General features: G+C 40.1%; 1 protein-coding gene across 5 annotated transcripts in view; it reads left to right on the top strand.

Moving 5' to 3' along the window:
* Positions 1–19188, top strand: part of Fer (FER tyrosine kinase) — a 295423-nt gene that overhangs the window by 77897 nt on the left and 198338 nt on the right. For all 5 annotated transcript variants that reach the window (XM_040752941.1, XM_005077173.4, XM_013118471.3 and 2 more), the window contains 4 exons: positions 1897–1996; positions 15361–15544; positions 16896–17033; positions 17578–17697. In XM_040752941.1, coding sequence (XP_040608875.1) covers positions 1897–1996; positions 15361–15544; positions 16896–17033; positions 17578–17697 — 542 coding nt within the window. The remainder of the gene's footprint in view (positions 1–1896; positions 1997–15360; positions 15545–16895; positions 17034–17577; positions 17698–19188) is intronic.

The following is a 19188-nucleotide window of genomic DNA, read 5'->3' as shown; positions in this document are numbered from 1 at the left end:
AGTGGCTGCCCCCCTTTACGTCCCTGCAGTGTACATTGGGAGGCCCCTAAGTCACACATCCTAGGCATCGTTTGCTGTTGTTTGTTTTCTTAACGACTGCCTTTCTGTCTGAGGTAAGGTAGAAACTCACTGTAATTTCTTTAACAGGAAATGTATTTATTAAGGAGATGCAAAAAAAGAAAAAAAAAAAGAAATCACTGGTAGCAGCTGGGCCATGGTGTAGAGAGCATTGCCCTCTATGTAGTTTGGATTTGCATTCCTTTGGTGACTCATCATTTTTGAGTGTTTATTTATACTTCACTTTTGCCAACTGTCATTCATTTCAGTTAATCAGACCACTTATTGATTAGGTTGTTTTGTTTTCTTACTGTTCTTTGTATATTCTAGATATCTTCGGTCAGATGCATAACTGCCAAAAATTAAATTAAAGTTAATTTTAAAGGCAGATAATCTTTTTGCATACTGAAATTGATTTCTTAGTCTTTGGATTATAGGTGATTATTATGTTGTTTTTTCCTAGTTTTTAAAAAATTTGAGATTATGGTATGACTACAGCATTTCCCCTTGCCTTCCCTTTCTCTGAGCTCTCCAGATGTGCCTCCCGCCTCTCTTTCAGACTCTTGGTATCTGCATTCATTGTTATTGCCCACACACACCCTCACACTCACAGACACACACATGCACATACACATGTGTATACACACACCCTCACACACAGACATACATACACACATACACATATGTATACACACACCCTCACACACACAGACACAAACATGCACATGTACATACACATATGTATACACACACCCTCACACAGACACTCACATGCACGTATACATGTGTATACACACATCCTCACACACACAGACACTCATGCACATACACATATGTATACACGCACCCTCACACACAGACACACGCATGCACATACACATATGTATATACACACCCTCACATACAAACACTCACATGCACATGTACATGTGTATACATACATCCTCACACACACAGACACTCACATGCACATACACATGTGTATACACACACCCTCACACACAGACACATACATGTACATACACATATGTATACACACACCCTCACACTCACAGACACACACATACACATATGTACACACACACACACACAAATATGTATCCCCAAATGTAACCTGTTCCATATAATACTACTTGAATGTATTTTCAGGGCTGACCATTGCCAAATGGACCACCCCGTTCCTGGGAGTGCTGTTTTGCTTGTCCTTAATAAATCTACATTTCCTCTGTTAAAGAAATTACATTGAGTGTCTGCCTCACCCTAGTAAGAAGGGCATCCATGAAGAAAACAGCAACAGATGGTGCTGAGGATGTGGGCCACAGGGTACCCTTACACACTGCTGTAACCTTATGTCCCACAGGAACTCCTGAACCGAAGACTCAAGGTTCATTGTGGAAGATGGGGAGGAAAGAGCCAGAGGATCGGGGGCTTTGCTGTGAGAGTGCATCTCCTAGGATTGTGTTATTCTTGATTTGTCTTTTGATTTGTAGCATATTGTATTTATAATGGATTTTAAAGCTGATTTTTAGTGTATTGTCTAATTTTTTATGGTAAAGATTAGTTGTCACCTATGGGTCATAAAGTACACATCAACAATACTTTAGAATGTAAACTGTGGACCAATTTTAATGTAAATACTCAAAAAATTTTTTGCATTGGCCAGGCATTGGTAGTGCACGCCTTTAATCCCAGCACTCGGGAGGCAAAGGCAGGTGGATCTCTGTGAGTTCAAGGCCAGCCTGGTCTACAGAGTAAGTTACAGAACAGGCTCCAAAGATACACAGAGAAACTCTGTCTCAAAAAACAAACAAAAAATTCTGCATATTGTTTCTTTGACAGGTCACAAAGACAGAATTGGAGAAATTAAAATCCAGCTATCGACAATTAATAAAAGAAATGAATTCTGCCAAAGAGAAATATAAAGAAGCCTTAGCCAAAGGTATGAAAGCATTAGAAATAGTGTGTACTGTGATGGTTTCTATTCTGGTCTGCAAATAGATGCCTTTGTGTCTAATTTAGAGCAATTTATATTCTAAAATTTCAAAAATATATCACAATAGGCTGCTGGACTGCTGCAACTTCATTTTCTTGTTTCAAGAGCTTCAGCGTGATTCTGATTAGTTCACATTAGCAGAGGTGTGTAGTGTTTGTAAAAGGAAGCTATATATAAGTATATATAACTCCTGCATTCCATTACTTATTAAAATATTAAATGAGAAACAATAGTGTGCTGTATGTTTAGAAGTATTTTCAAACCTTTTTGCTTATAGCATTAAAACAGAAAAATCATTTTGTAGCTTACCACGGTCATTATAGTTAATTTTCATGTTAATATCGTCCTAAAACTTTCATAAAGTCTTAGGTGGAAAAAGGGGAGTATGCTTTCTCTGTTTACATAGATATTCATAATTCTAGGTATGTCCTGTGTATTCACACAGTTTAATGTAGGGTTTTGTGAGTGTTGGGTTTCTGTAGAGAAGTATCCTGATCAGTAACTGCAGCAATGGTGCAGTGTCCATTTCTTAAAACTTTCTTTCTTACTCAATAAAACTTCCCTAGACACTATCTTACACATTCTTAACTTACCTTTCTCTTTACTAGTGTATTTTATATATCTTGTTATGTATCTGTTGTTCTGTGGGAACGAATGAGGTCGATTCCTCTTCTTGGCTATAATTTGAACAATGGAGCTATGGCTCCTGTTCTCATTAGACTAAGTAATGCTAGGAGTCACCACCCTCCTCCCCCTCCTCAGCTCCCTTCTTTCCTTCACCTCCCTTTCATGTCTCCTCCTCAGCCTCCTCCCACTCCATTCCCATCACTTCTCACTCTGTTTCTTACTCAATCTCAGTAGCTCTGTATAGAGAAAATAGATCATGGTCATAGGTGTTTTTTACTTTATGTACTTCCACGCACCTGAACTATTTTGAGATTGGCATGTCCTTATTAATTTGGGGTTTTTTCATGTTATTTTGAAGATGATTTTAGGTACTCAGAAAGCATTCTTTGGCGTGCTGCACCATCTCCTGCCCCCAGCTCTGCTTTCTTTTTCGATCTGTCTGCATGGTAACTTTGTATAGTTGACTGCCTTATCCTTAGCTAGGCCTCTCCAGTTTGTTAATTACATTATAAACATCTGTGAGGCAGCACCCAGAGTCAGCAATGACTGACGTACTGTACCCTAATTCAGTTCTCCTCTCTTTTCACACGACTTTCACGTCTGTTAGACAATGACTAGTAAGGAAAAGAAGTTCGTCCCCAGTCTTGGATACCTGTTTTTAATGGTGCAGAGCATTTTTGTTTAAACAAAGTCTATGTTGTGATGTTTAAAACAGTTTTTTGTTATTAATGCTTATCTTACAGAAATTTGGTTTAGGTTGTTGTTTTTGAGCCTGGTGAAACACTAGTAGCAAGTCAGTGAGAACATCTGAAGACAATGCCTTCAGTTGCCTAGCTCCTTCCCTCCCTCGCCTCTCCATCTCCCTCCTCCCTCCCTCCCTTTGCTCCTCCATCTCCCTCCTCCCTCCCTCCCTCTGCTCCTCCATCTTCCTCCTTCACCCCTGTCCCTCTCTCCTTTTCTCCACTCTTCTCTTTTCTTTCTTTCTCTCTTCCTTATGCTAGAGATAGAACCTAGGCTAAGTTCTGTACCCCTAAACCCTGAAAAACTCTTACACAGGTTTACAGACTTTAAGTTCATGATGGGAGACTAGTTGAAACCAGAACCATGTGATTTCAGTGTCTGTAGTCTTGTTAGTTTTGCTTCTCCTAATGAAGCTCCAGAGTTCCATATAGCATCATTAATGAAAATGGAAGACAAAAGCACTTTAACTTTTAGATGGCTAGTAACCCACATGTTCTTCTCTCATTTGTGTTGAGAGTTGTCTATTCTCAAATATTTTGAGCTCACTGTTTTCCCCGTTATATTCATGCCATGGAAATGGAAATATGTATCAGTTTCACCTCTATTCTTATGTTTAGGCACTAACAATTCTAGATGTATCACCCTTAAACACTAACTAAAATTGGTTTTAGGATTTTATATGTATGAGTGTTTTGGCTGTGTGTAGGTATGTGTGCCATCTGCGTGTCTGGTGCCCACAGGGTTCAGAAGAAGGCATTGGATTCCCTGCGACTGGAGTTAGAGGCGTCTGTGAGCCACTGTGTGTGTTGGAAACCCAACCTGAGTTCCTTAAAAGAGCCGTTTCACCACTGAGCCATCTCTCCAGCCCCTAAAACATAGTTTTAAGAATGTCACGAATGCTAATTTCACAAAATTTAAGTAATACCATACTGAAACAGATGGTATTAAATAAGGTGAACTTAAATATGGTTTCACTGGAAGTTTTATAGTTTACTTGAGGATATATTGAAGAATGAGAAAAGATGTTTAAACAAATTGCTTGCTAATTATGTATTCAGTTGCAGCCTACCTAATTGTCTGTGTAGCTAGATTTACTCTAGAGTTTTGTATTTACCAAGCCTCAAAAATACTCATGCTAGTGTGTGTGAAGCCTTCTCTTGTATGAGTGTAAGCATGAGTGCTTCTGCGCTCTCTCCCCCCTGAAAAGGAAAGACAGAGTCATGACACACAAGCCCAGTACCGCCAGCCTAGAAAGGCTGGAAGGATCTCATCACTCTCTTTTACTATAAAAGTGGGATTCGGCTCCTCTTCCTACTTATCCTTTCATTCTGAGCGATTGACTTGCCCATGATCATTCCTTATCCTGTGCAGACCGAATATGAGGGAGCCATGGCCGGAACAGTACGCAGTAGCTTCAGATCTCATTCTAAAGAAAACCTTCCTGTAATTGGGACGCAGATTTTTCTTAAATTGCCTCTTTATGCATTATGAATAGTTCTGTGATATTTTATAGCCAATTAAAATTGATTAGATCCTTGAGTTATTTCTTTAGAATACTTTAATCATGAAAACCAGTTTGGAATGAGTCCAGCCTTGAGACAGATGGCTAAATTTATGTTTAAATAAATCTAAACTTGAAGAAAATGAGCAAGACTTTGTAAGGTTCATTACTTGATTTCATCAAAGGAGTCACAAAATAGCCAGCCATCATTCTGATACGATTTATATATTAAGAGTCATATATGAGTGGTGAATGAGAGTCTTCTAGAAAATATTCTTGAAGTCAAATTTATATCATCTCAACTCACCTGATGTCTGAAATGCATTTTGGATATCCTAGTTGCAATTAACTCATGGCATGAACTTTTCACTGCAGGGAGTTCAATATGACCGGAACTTTACAGGGTCATTGAGAGTCAAGGCCCTCCTAGTTACTAACCTAACCTGCATTGTGTTAAATATGTAGAAATGCAGTGGCTGCTTAGATACTCTCCTTAAAGGGCTGAAATGGAAAGACTGTGTGTTTTATTTGTGTTCCTTATATAAAGTGAAAATACAGTGATTTGTTCCTACCTTGTTTATTTTTTGTATGTCTGAGTGGCACCTAGACACATGTAAGAGAAGTTACTATCTTTGGCTCATCTTTGTCTGCATTTGTGAAGCTCTGTTGGAATGTTAGTTTTGGACTTGAGTTACTAGAGAGAAGACATCAGAAACTAATATCAAATAGTATAAACAGCAGCTGGCAAATTGTAACCTTCCTTAACTATAAAATGAAAAATCTGTTTTGTAGCTTGCCTTCCTTCCTTCCTTCCTTCCTTCCTTCCTTCCTTCCTTCCTTCCTTCCTTCCTTCCTTCCTCCCTCCCTCCCTCCCTCCCTCCCTCCCTCCCTCCCTCCCTTCCTTCCTTCCTCTTTGGAGGTCTGTCACCCAGCTCCCAGATAATACACGGAGACTTATTCCTACTTCCGAATACCCTGACTTAACTTGGCTTGTTTCTAGCTTTTCTAACTTAAATGATCCCTTTTCTCTTTAACTACATTTTGCCTCTGGACTTTTTAACCTTTCTTTATTCTGTATATCTTTCCTTCTTCCTCTGTGGCTGGCTGTGTGGCTCGAGACTTCCCCTCCTCTTTTTCTTGCTCCTCTGTCTGTCACTCCAGTTTCAGGAGATCTGGCATCCTTCTCTGGCCTCTGTGGATACCAGGCATGCACACAGTGCACACACATACATACAGGAAAACACTCATGCATGTTAAAGGAAAGTAGTAAAAATCTTTAAAAAATTCAATCGTGATTAGTATGGTGGAGAAAGATGAAACAGGTAGATATGGCGTTGAGGATATTGTCAGGTTAGTGTTTGGAAGAGTAACGAGAGACAAAGGAAGTAAGTGGGTTGATCATGTGTTCTAGACCGGGTGTCTAGGGAGAGAGAGTAGCCTACGTGTTGTCAGCTGCGTCAACTGCTATGGAAAGGTACGGATTGTCGAGAGAGGAGCAGATGGCATGAGAGGTGGTGTGGGATACTTCAGATCTTTCTTTACGTTAAACACTGACTTTTCCTGAGTGATATGCCATGCTGTTGGAGGACTGTGAGCAGAGAACTGATGTTATTAATAATCTTATTAATAAGATAGTTCTGATAGACTTACCGGGACCAGTCTACTTACTCTTAAGCTACTGCAGTGTGATCCAGTCAACGGTCATCCCGGATGGAAGGAGGGGTGATAAGAATGTCAAATCTGGACAATTGATGTGCACACACAGGAGTCCTCTGAGATGAGAAGGGCATCAGATCCTCTGGAACCAGGTCATCATGAACCCCCCCAGTGGGTGCTGGGAATCCACGCTCCTAACTGCCGGACCATTTATGGTGGCTGTATTCTTTAAAGTCACTGAGAACTGAACTAGTAAATGATTGGTGCCCTTAGGGAAGGAAAAGGGTTAATTCATACATGCAAGATCACATTTTCCATGTATACATATATATATACACGCATATATATTTATGGTGTGTGTGTGCATGACATCTTGTTTAGTATATAGTACAGCCAATAGTACTATAATTTGTGATTAAACAAAGCTTATCCAGTATGAGTGTTTTCGCCATAAAGCACATTACAGCCTGGAGCACAGGAAGATTAGACAGTAATGTGAGGAAAATTAATAACAACAGATTTAACGAGACCACAGATAGGTGTAAAAACAAGTGGCTGAGAATTGGACATGTGACCCCATATTAACATGGCAGGGTTTTCTCTACGAGGTACTTAGTGATTACAAGGAGAAATAAAATCATAACTTTACTGAGGGGAAAAATCCTCGTGTTAATTTTTATAACTACAAAGAAAGACGGTATTGAGCTTATGGTCCTGATGGTTCCTGCCCAACAGAGGTATCCCCGTCGATTTGGGTGGCTGATGTTGGAACACACCTCTCACATCATGAGTTCAGAAGGAGAGAAAGACCAAAAGATGGGGTGTTCCAGAGGCAGGCGCCACTGTCTCAGCCAGGACACACTGGGGACCACGGCTTTAGTACACGGACTCTTTAAGGGCATTCAAGATCCATTTTAGCACTCAGATAAGGAGAGGTGTGCATCTTTCTTTAAACCAACGCTGAGCATTGCCATCCGGGGTTGGAGGGCAGCACAGCCCTTTGCAACGTAAGATGATGAAACGCTGATCATTATTCAGATCAAAGCAGATGAAATAGCAAGTAGTTGGTGTTCTTTGGGAAGCCATCAGTTCTTCCTCATTATCAGGGACTTTGTACCATGCTATTCAAGGGCTGGTAATCACTTGACTTTATCGTGCCAATGCTTGACTTTGTAGATGAGCTTCATGAGTAGTCCAGCTTGTCTTCTGTAAATGTCAGCCTTCCATAGTTGAGTTTTCCCAGCTTCATAACACCGTTTACAGCACACTCTGTTGTATACACACTCTGTTGTTACAAAACATTAGACAGATATATCAACAAGTAGTGGTGAAAGAATTATAATTCAATCTCTCTGAATTTCTTTATGTGGAGGAGGAAAAATTGGATGCATTCCTCCCTGTTAATTGACACACAGAATAGCTCCATGTGTCGCCTCAGTGCCTCTCATCAGCTAAGGAAACACATACAGCAACAGAGGACTGTGCACAACAACTCGTTCACCCTGTATGCTTCAAAGTACCTTTATCTTATACGTGATTAATGTTAAAGTATATTAGAAAGTATATCAGTGACCGAGTTATTCTGAACCAGAGCGATATAGCTAGAACTCTGTTAGGTGGTGTTTCTTTTTAAACAGTAATTTTATTAAGTGAAAGAATTTACAATTTTTAATTTTGTCTTTACTTCATTTATTTTTAGTTAGCATTCAAAATATTGAGCTTCATTGTGACATTTTTATGCATATTTATCAGTGTACTTTTTTCTTACCCTCCCTTCTCACTCCCCTCCATCTCCTGTCTCCTCCCCCTCCCCTCCATCTCCTCTGTCTCCTCCCCACTCCCCTCCATCTCCTGTCTCCTCCCCACTCCCCTCCATCTCGTGTCTCCTCCTCATTCCCCTCCATCTCCTGTCTCCTCCCCACTCCCCCTCCATCTCCTCTGTCTCCTTCCCACTCCCCTCCATCTCCTGTCTCCTCCCCACTCCCCTCCATCTCCTGTCTCCTCCCCACTCCCCTCTGGAAAGAGAAGCTTTTTCTTTGAGAGAAGCCTTCCCACCAGCCTGGTTCTAGAGCCGCATCAGTCCCAAATAAACACACAGGAGGCTATATTAATTATGAAGCTGTTGGCCTTGCTTGTTTCTTACTGGCTAGCTCTGACTTAATTACCCCATAATTGTTAATCTAAGTATTTCTCTTACCGGAGAATAGTTCCGGGCTTCCTACCTCATGGCAGTTACATCTGGAACTCTCTGTGTTCCTCCTTCCTAGAGTTCTCCTGGACTCCTAGTCCCACCTATCTAGATTCCCTATTGGCCAGACAGTGCTTTATTGACAAATGCACAGGACTTCCCCAACATCTCCTCTTTTCTGTTTAAACAAAAAGAAAGGTCTTAACTTTAACAGTCAAATTGTATATAACAGAACAGTTATCAAGTAAGAACACAGTTACAATATTTTGTCAACATTTAGCAGGATTTAAAGAAAATATCATCCATCCCATCCTTGTGAGTCCGAAGTTCTATATGTAGCTTATCTTTTATCGTAACTAAGGAAAACTATAATTATAACTATCTGTCTTCAACTCCATCAAAGACCACAGAAGGATAATATATAAACACTAGGATTGACAGAGACATCTTGCTACCTGGACAGTCACCCAAAGTTCCTCTGTAACGTTGGGGCATCCATCTTCAGCCCATAAGCCACAATGTATCCAGAAAATTTCTCAGCAAAGCAGGAAATTTCAAAACTGTCCATCTGCATTGGCAGTCTGTCAGTTATTTCTCTGTGTCCTGCAGAAAGTCTCATAGACTCTTCCATGAAGCAGGAACCCTGAAGGATTGTTTGAGTTCAGCAGTCACTTTCCTGTGGGTCCTGCATATCCAGTTTATACAGCAACAGTCAAGCAGTCCAGGCAAGAGCAGTTTCTTGCCCAAATGGCTAATCTTGCCATTTTGAAAGTAAACTCCATAATAAGTTTCTTCGATGCCCATCTTCCTCTCAGACGTAATTGGTGCTGCCAGGAGCAGACATTTCTCATTGTCAAGAAAAACCCTAAACCATTTTAAATGCCATTTTCTGAAGGTCTTTGAGAGGTTTGAAGACTGTTTATCTATCTCAAATATATTTCTGTATATCTAGAAAACCTAACCAACCTAACTATAAGTTCTGACTATTATAAGTAACTATCTATAGTCTGTATTCAATTATGCATTATGTTTTAAAAGAACAGTATAAGCACAATACTTAATCAAGAGGAGAAATATACGCATCACAAAATTGACCTTGAATTTGTATCAATAAATGAAAAACAATACCCATACCATAATTCCCCTTTTTACCATTAAAAGGAGATTGGTTGTGATCATTAACCAATTATAAACAACCCCATTTTAATGAAAACAAAAGATTTATAAACAAGATGGGAATTAGGACGTCGCTCATTCCAAACTGCTTCGTGCTGTTTATACCATGGGGATGATGACAAAACTCAGAAACCTGTGTAAGTCCTTATTTTTGTGGTCTGTAAAGCTTCATCATCTTAGCTGTTTCAGTTGTTGGAACATCTGGTCCACTGCTTCCATGGGTCTTGGTTCGTCAAACCACAGAAGCCTGGAAGGAATCCTCAGCTTTTCATTTTCTGTAGAAACATAAATAAAAACTCCTTTCCCAAGTAACATATTCTTATACTTATATTTTGCAGTTAAGGCATTTTCATAAGATGTAAGTTGAATTAATTCAGCAGCATTTATAATCAAGTGTACTTTAGTAGTTGTTCCTTCCTTAGCAATGAAAAAACTGAAAAACATAATAGTGCACAGTATCCAGACTCTCTGTGTATTTTCCATCTTTATGTGGCTTATTTATTTATCTATTATTACTTTATTTATTTTACTTTTATTTATTTTTCTTTGAGACAGGATTTCTCTTTGGATATCCGCCTGCCTCTGCCTCTGGAGTAAATCCTACCGGAGTGCGCCACAACAATGCCGGCTTTTGTATTTATTTACCACTTTGCCATTTCATTTTCTTTCTCAATCTCACGTATATTTTTAAACACACTGTAAACCTTTAGAGGTTTTGTTCATCCAAGTCTGACTTTACTGTAAATCTTTACGTTTTTCTGGCCATGTGTCTTATCTGTAAAACCGCGGCTGTTTAAACTGCCGTTTCTAAGATGATGGCGTAAGCGTGACTCCAGCTTACCGCCTCAGTCCATGCTGACATCCAGCAAAAGCTGCCACTTCCAGCTGTACGTACACACCTTTAAATCGTTAGCAGAGTCTCTTAAAACAACCTTGCTGTTTTTTTTTTTTTTTTATGCCGAGTCAGGAAGACTCCGGTAAGTGAGCCACGTGAACCTCGGCTTGTCGCTAGCAAAACAGAGCACACCTGAGAAAATGCTGCTACCAAAATTCTGTGCTTCTCTCTGTTCTTCTGTTTCTAAAATTCCTTTAAATCTTTTGTTATTTTGCGTGGAAATTCAATCCCGCTCCTGACAACCATTTTGTAAAGAGAAGCTTTTTCTTTGAGAGAAGCCTTCCCACCAGCCTGGTTCTAGAGCCGCATCAGTCCCAAATAAACACACAGGAGACTATATTAATTATGAAGCTGTTGGCCTTGCTTGTTTCTTACTGGCTAGCTCTAACTTAAGTAATTACCCCATAATTGTTAATCTAAGTATTTCTCTTACCGGAGAATAGTTCCGGGCTTCCTACCCCATGGCAGTTACATCTGGAACTCTCTGTGTTCCTCCTTCCCAGAGTTCTCCTGGACTCCTAGTCCCATCTATCTAGATTCCCTATTGGCCAGACAGTGCTTTATTGACAAATGCACAGGACTTCCCCAACACCCCTCCATCTCCTGTCTCCTCCCCCTCCCCTCCATCTCCTGTCTCCTCCCCCCTCCCCTCCATCTCCTGTCTCCTCCCCCCTCCCCTCCATCTCCTGTCTCCTCCCCACTCCCCTCCATCTCCTGTCTCCTCCCCACTCCCCTCCATCTCCTGTCTCCTCCCCACTCCCCTCCATCTCCTGTCTCCTCCCCACTCCCCTCCCCTCCGTCTCCTCTGCCTCCCTCTTACTGCTGTCCATCTACCCTAATAACCCTCCTTTTGCTTCCATGTCACATAAATCTCATTACACTTTTCTACACCCATCTTTTGTTTTATACATTATTATTTAGGAGTTTACTTCCTAGAAGTCTTCATGTAACTGTAGATATTTATTTGTAAAACAAATCTATAAAAGTGACATTTTCCCCCAAGTTATGACAGTGAATCAGGGCTTCAAAACTCTGTCCCTACAAGGGGGAGGGCACAGTAGATATAGTATGGTAGAGAATTTGCCACAAGCATGCTTTACAACCAAAGGTTGATTTATGGGCAGTGGTAGTGCACTTTATCCCCCAAACTCTTTGAAACTATAACTTCAGTTTTAGACTTCAAGGTGTTAATTGAAGAATCCATATGTTAATGCAATGGATTATTTATTGGATGTTTTCAAAGGCAGCTTACTTTTTGAGTTTTATTAATGACTGTTAATAAGCAGTTGGTAATTAGATTTTGACTCTAATGCTCCCATTTAGGTTACTGATCAGATAATACTGTTTCTTCAGAAAAAGAGGCATCTGTGAGATTGTTTGCTGTTATTCTGTATTATTAACACCTTAGTGAGTTGAGCATTGTATGTTTATTAAGTCATTCTACACCAGATAGAAAGGCAGATGGGTAGCGTGGAGTTTAAAATCTGTGAAAGTAGAAAACAGATGGGTGATTTAAATATCTCAGTGAAAATGTATGTGTGAAGAGATGACTTCTGAAGTTAGAAAAAAATTAAGAATGAGTGAGGAATTCTAGAGTTAAAGTAAAAAGAAAATACCCACACACAGTAGTTTAAAGGAGGGGACATTAAGTGTGGAATTAGTTGAGCTGACTCATCAATCAGTACTTTTAAAGTACAAGTAAAGAGTGTGAGATTATACCACAGTAATCAGATACTCTTGATAGGTAACTATTTTGTTTTCTTCTGAACATGTAGACTGTGGAAGGGATCCTTTTGACTTGAACTATTTCTCGACAACTGTACATGGTCTTGTGAATTGTGTTGTCAGAATTAAGTTGTTTAATTTCAAGTAGCAAACTAACTTTTAAAAACAGTGAACTGAAACAGGAGAGAAACCAGCATACGCATTGAAGCGGTCAGAGGGCTGTCCTGGCTGCCTGTGTGACAGCAGCTAAAACATTTCACTCTCACTCAGGTGGCAGGGCCACTTAGCTTCCAGTCAAGACTGGGCAGGTGTAAGCCTTGGGTTTTGGATGTCACCTTCCTCCAGGACTTTGCTGCTGTGGGTGGGAGGAACAAGTAGTCATTTTTAGGGAAGCTTCCAAGGCTGCCTGAAGATGTGTGTGTCAAGTGATTGACCTTAGGACCTGCAGTGAACTGTATTTCTGCAAGAAGGGTGCTCATGCTAGTATCCATGGATAGAAATGCTGTATGTCTGTTATTCTCAGAAAAATTATACATTATTCTGTCCAAGAATATATTCATCGGGATGTTAAAAGTCATTCTTAATTAATATTGAAATGATTTAATTGATAAGTAATAAAATTATTTCAATGGCTACCAGACAGTAATAAGTTCTTTCATATTAAGTTGTACCATTACTAACCTGTATGATTATTGTACTGAATCATGACGTAAAATGTCTTATCCTATTGTAGTCAAACACTATAAAAATCCCATTTTTTTTTTGCAGTTTAATTTTTGTCAGAATTGAGTTGCTCTTTTCTGCCCTCTCCACCTCAAATTCAGAGAAATACAATACTGGGGTAGCATTTTGTAAGATAATTTCTACGGTTATTAAAATTCTTGTGTGTCAGAACTAGCTGTTAGTGGGGCAGCACTTCCTCTGTAAAATAACTCTGTTCATCGTAGGAGAGCTCCATGGTGGTTCTGGCTTTTGGGGGATTCCATAGAGACATACTAGTCCACAGGGAGGGTGATTTCCATTTTATTTTTATATTTTAGTAGATCTCTAGGTAGTTAATGTGTTCTTTGACAAATCAGTGCCTGTATATGAAGTATCTTGAATCATAGCCACTCTCCATTCAGCTCTCCCAGGCCCCCAACACGTTTCCATCCCTCTGTCATGTCTTTTCTATTTTTCTTTTTCTTTGAGAACACTGCCCACTGAGTACAGAGAGGTACCCGTGCACACGGATGTCCTTATACACGGGTGTGGGATTAACCATTGGCGCATGGGCAAGGTATTAGCAGTCCTACCCTCAAGAAAAAGCCTCCCCCTCCTGCAGTAGCCATCAGCTGCCACAGGGTCATCAACTGTGGGCGGGGCTTAAGGACTGCCTCCCCATCCACACCGGATTCTCTGCTTGTGCAGGAACCCATAGCTGCTGTGCGTTCCTGTGTGGAGTGCCATGTGTGTCTAGAAGGTGGCGTGTCACGGTGCTTCGGCCAGCCCTTTGGCCCTCACGTCCTCTTTGGCTTTATGTCTCCGTGCCTCAGAGTTGGAGGGGGTGTGAGAAAGGCAAGGGAGTTGCACTTATTCTCCGGAGTAGTTGGGAGGATGGTGTCTGAGTCTCTGTGAAAACAGCCCCCTTCCTTTGATTTTTCACTGGGACTAGAGAGGTTCTCCAACAGGTGAGAACAACAGGTAATTACTGAGAGCGCCTCTTGACAAAAATTCCTAAGATCGGGCTGCAGAGATGCTCAGGGTTAATGGAAGGACACTTGCTGCTCTTCTGCAGGCAGGATCAGAGCTCTGTTCCTAGCACCCACAGCAGCTGACTCACCACCGCCTTCTCTGGCGCTGCCCCTCTCTGATCTCCATGAGCACCCCTCAAACATGGCAGCCACACAGAAGACAAGCATGCAGACACACAGACACTCAGACACACACAGAGACAGACACAGACACACACACACAAACAAATAAATCTGAAAAAATAATGGAACTTCTCTTTCTAGGGTAGGATTTCACTTGCAGAACTTTCTTCAAAGAAGGAAAGAAATTAATAAATATTTAAAAATATTCTTTAAATTGATAAGTCATATTTACTAATTTTTCCAAAAAAATCTGTGGCTATTAGTTGATATATTCAATTACTTATATTGGCAATATACAGATATTTAAAAATGATTTCTGTGATGAAGAACCACCACAAGTTTTCGATTCATGACATTTGTCAGTGCTTGGTTGGCAAGTCTGAGTTGTCCTACCTCCAAAGAGGTCTCCCTTCCTCTTCCTGAACTTTGCTTTCTCTCTACTTCTGCAACGCCGCTTATTTTTTCTCAGTATTCTTCAGAGTCCCTAGCATACAGCACAGAAGTGTCCAGTTGGCAACACTCACCATGAGGAGGCCATGCTGTCTGCTAGCCTTCCTATCCATGCGCATGGTTTAAGTGTGTTTTCTCCGCCAAGCCTCCTCTATAACTCTGTCTAATGAGATCTTAGGCACAGCCCTGAGCTGTTCTGTCGGCATGCTTTCCTGCGTACATACTGTCATGTGAGCCGCTGTCCTGACACGCTGTAGGCGCCTCTGGAGAGGAGAAGGATGGTGTGTCTGCGTCTGTGCGTCTGACTCGGGCCAAGCCTGTGCCGCACAGGAACTCAGTGCTGAGCACTGACCGATAGTACTTGGCATAGCACTCTGCGCACAGTGCACAGTCAGCAGAGTTGGCTCTTCACCGGGTGTGGGGACTATCAGCTGTGTAGATTGCATACACTGGCGACAGGTCTTACCTCTCTGCTGTCTTCAATGTCTTCTTCAGGGAAGGAAACCGAAAAGGCCAAGGAGCGCTATGACAAAGCTACGATGAAGCTTCACGTTCTGCACAATCAGTATGTGTTGGCCCTGAAGGGGGCCCAGCTCCATCAGAGTCAGTACTACGACACTACCCTCCCTCTGCTGCTGGACTCTGTGCAAAAGATGCAAGAAGAGATGATAAAGGCACTGTAAGAGACATTTCCTGCACATCAGAGTCCCTTCAAAACAAGAGTCAGCCTTTCTCCCACAGTTGAACATTTGCTTCAGAAACCTCACTATTACCTAGACCACTGGGCATCTCGGTCCCAGGGGTTTAACTTTCTTCCTGAGTTCTACTTGTGGTGTTCCTTTACTTGTGCTTGTGACCCAGCATTCCCGAAGGATAGACCTCTGTATATTGTATTTGTTTACTTTGCTGCTCCGGTTAGCTGTGTGTTTAAATGAGAAACAGTGTGCTCAGTGAATGAATACCTGCTTGCGATGTATATGTGGGCCAAGTTTCTTACCCTTCAAGGCGTTAGCACATATATATTGTCATATATATATAGGAGCAGAAGATGATGGGCCATATTTGATGGACTTCCCTACCTTTATTTTCTGGTTGAACATTTTGCAAATCTTTAGATTCAATCTTCTTTCACTGAAAATGTGTGTGTGGATTTTTTTTTCTGATTCAATTTAAATGCTTTTGTCCCTGACACGATTTTCTGTCAAAATGAAGCAATTAGTTGGGTGTGTCCATACAGACCTTTATTCCCAGCACTCAGAGACAGCCTGGTCTACGTAGTGAGTTCCTGTCTAGCTAGGGCTATATAGTGAAACCCTGTCTCAAAAACCAACCAGCCAACCAACCAACTAACCAAACAAAAAAAGACCTCTGGAGTAATTGAGGTAAAGTACAAGGGAAGTTTATAGGTAGTGATTTTGATTCATAAGTAATTACTTCAGACAACAGACAAACTCTGTTTTATGTTTATCTGAATATATGCAGAATAGGCTTATTTTCCCATACTTGCTTTGAAACCAGTAATAACTAGCATTTATAAGGCCCAACCCTTGAAAGTAGGGGATCTTGTCTGTGAGGCAGAATTCTTTTCCTTTCTCTTTACATTAACAAGCTAATAACCTTTTGATGAAATTTTTGCTGCAGATTGGATGTCAGGAGAAGAAACATAATATATATGTGTATGTATCTCCATCCCCATCACTAAGAGTGGGACCTTTGAGGAGTGTCATACACTAGAAAGAAACAGTAATAGGTGTTGGTCAGAGCTCTGTGCCACAGAATCCAGTGTTTCTATACAAATATTGAAGAATAGAAAGTTACCAATTCTGGCTGTCCCTGCCTTTTGAACATATCAGATACATATCTGAATTGCTAGTGACGTTTTTAAATTATTGCACACTTAAATAACCCCTTCATGGTCCATGTGTATGAAATGAGGTGACTGCTTTTCTTATGTTTACTGTTCTGAATCCTTTCTGGGTTTGTTTCTCTTGACAAAACATTAAAGAGTATGATTTTATTTTTACTTTCAGGAAAGGTATATTTGATGAATATAGCCAGATAACCAGCCTCGTTACAGAGGAAATAGTGAATGTCCATAAAGAGATTCAGATGTCCGTCGAACAGATAGACCCTAGCACAGAATATAATAACTTCATAGATGTTCACAGGTACGATATTTTCATTCCTTTTAAGCTATTTATGAAGATACTGTTTTAGTAGAGTATAATAATCTTATTAGAGCAGAGTTTATTTTATATGAATTTTATTTTTAAAAGATGTCAAAGCTGCAACTAATTTGTAAGATTATATTTAAGACTCTCAACTGACATGTCATTATTTAAATCCATATTTAACCTATGAAGTTGTATTTTCTTGACTTTTACATAATACATGACACATATAGCTTATATGTGTATTAATTTTCTGAGGCCACCGATTACTTTCCCCTGCATGCATCTTGTTTTATACTTTAAAAATTGTGATGGAGATAAATTGGCTTAATGTGTGCGTGTATTCTACAGATGAAGAAACCAAGACTCAGGTTACATAGCTAGATCTTTAATGCCTAGGGTTCTTCTCTAAATTATACTATTGTCTTGATTTTGTTAGCATAATTTAGAATAATATTAAATATTTTGCCTTTGGCATGCACTGAGAATGATTATGATAGCATATTAATATTGATTAGAATTATTTGGCATATTTTACTAGAACAACAGCTGCTAAAGAACAAGAAATTGAATTTGATACTTCCTTATTAGAAGAAAATGAAAACCTTCAGGCAAATGAGATCATGTGGAATAATTTAACAGCAGACAGTTTGCAAGTAACGTGAGTACTTAGAAAATCACAATAGTGTTAAATAAGTGTTATCATTGCCTTAGAGTTATTGTATTTCATCACCTTTAAATCCTCTATGTTTTGCAAGTGATAAATGTAAGTTTGGTCCGAATGATGTATTTCTTGTGTGCTTATGTTTTGTTTTCTGTATGTATGTGTGTGTGTGTTTGTGTGTGTGTGTGTGTGTGCTGTGTTTGTGAGATGTGCAGGGTGCATTCATGCACAGAGGCCAGAACTCTCAGCCTCACTGTCGTGATTCTCACCCTGAACTGGAAACTCACTGTTAGGCCACGCTTGTTGAGTCAGCATGTGGATTCTGCCTCTTGTGCTGGAGCACATGATGTGCCTCTCGTGGGCTTTTCTGTGGCACTTAGGATGGAACCACACAGCACTGAGCCAGCTCTGCCACAGATGCCATATTTTGGGAAACATTAATTTTTGTCATCATTATTACTAATTTTAGTAATTTTAAAAATCTGATTTTTTGTGTGGTGATACATTAATTTTGCACTGGTTGCCAGTGTAGTAGAATGATGATTTACTCTTTTAAAATTTTATATCTAGTTTATCTTTTGTTCTCAGCGCTTTGTGTTAGAGCCATTTTAGCGGTATGGACACTACGTATGAGAGGTGAGAGTCATTGACATCACAACATTTAGCCTAAAACTTTACTCTTGAGTAATTCTTTTCTCTTGAAGCAAGGGTATATTCAATTTTAAATGACTAAAGCAGCTCCTTTGCCTTGTTGTTTTGTGTAAACTTCATGGGAGTTTTGAGAGATGCTAATTTTTTAGTACTCTTCAAATATTTAAGGCAATTAAAAGTACTTTGTGAATTGTGAAACCATGATTAAGATCCTGTATTGTTAAACATTTAAGCTATGTCATGGCTTTCCTCAGGGATTAGAAAGAAACATTTATTGCTAAGCATTATTAAAGGTAGTAAATATTCAATTCTTGCCAGTATTGGGCATGGAATATTACTTTGCTTGTTAAAATTTCCCCCTGATGATTCAGACAAAAGTCCTCATGAATAGAATTAATCTCTTATTCAGAAATAGTACAGTGGTACAGATACTCTATTAGGGGAGGATTATAGGCTTTTTCCTTAGGTTGGAGCTGAAATATTTAAAGTTGGCCGTATAGAATTGAAGGAGCTAGCACATGCTCTTCTATCAAACACTTGTTCTTAGTGAAGCCTTGATAGTCGATGAGGACTGATAACTGCTGAAGGAGTTGAAGGCTTGGTGCCTCCTGCATCACAACGATGAGGGAGTTGAAGGTATAGTGTCCCTTATGTCAGAGCGATGAGGGAGTTGAAGGCGTAGTGTCCCTTATGTAAGAATGATGCAGGAGTTGAAGGCTTGGTGCCTCCTGCATCACAACGATGAGGGAGTTGAAGGCATAGTGTCCCTTATGTCAGAACGATGAGGGAGTTGAAGGCATGATGTCTTCTACTTTGGAGTGGTTTTCTTAACAGCGC

The sequence above is a fragment of the Mesocricetus auratus genome, unplaced genomic scaffold (assembly GCF_017639785.1).
Source record: "Mesocricetus auratus isolate SY011 unplaced genomic scaffold, BCM_Maur_2.0 Super-Scaffold_100010, whole genome shotgun sequence".
In the NCBI taxonomy this organism is placed as follows: Eukaryota; Metazoa; Chordata; class Mammalia; order Rodentia; family Cricetidae; genus Mesocricetus; species Mesocricetus auratus.
Note: the sequence above shows the minus strand (reverse complement) of the source record. Positions and strands in the feature narration are given on the sequence as shown.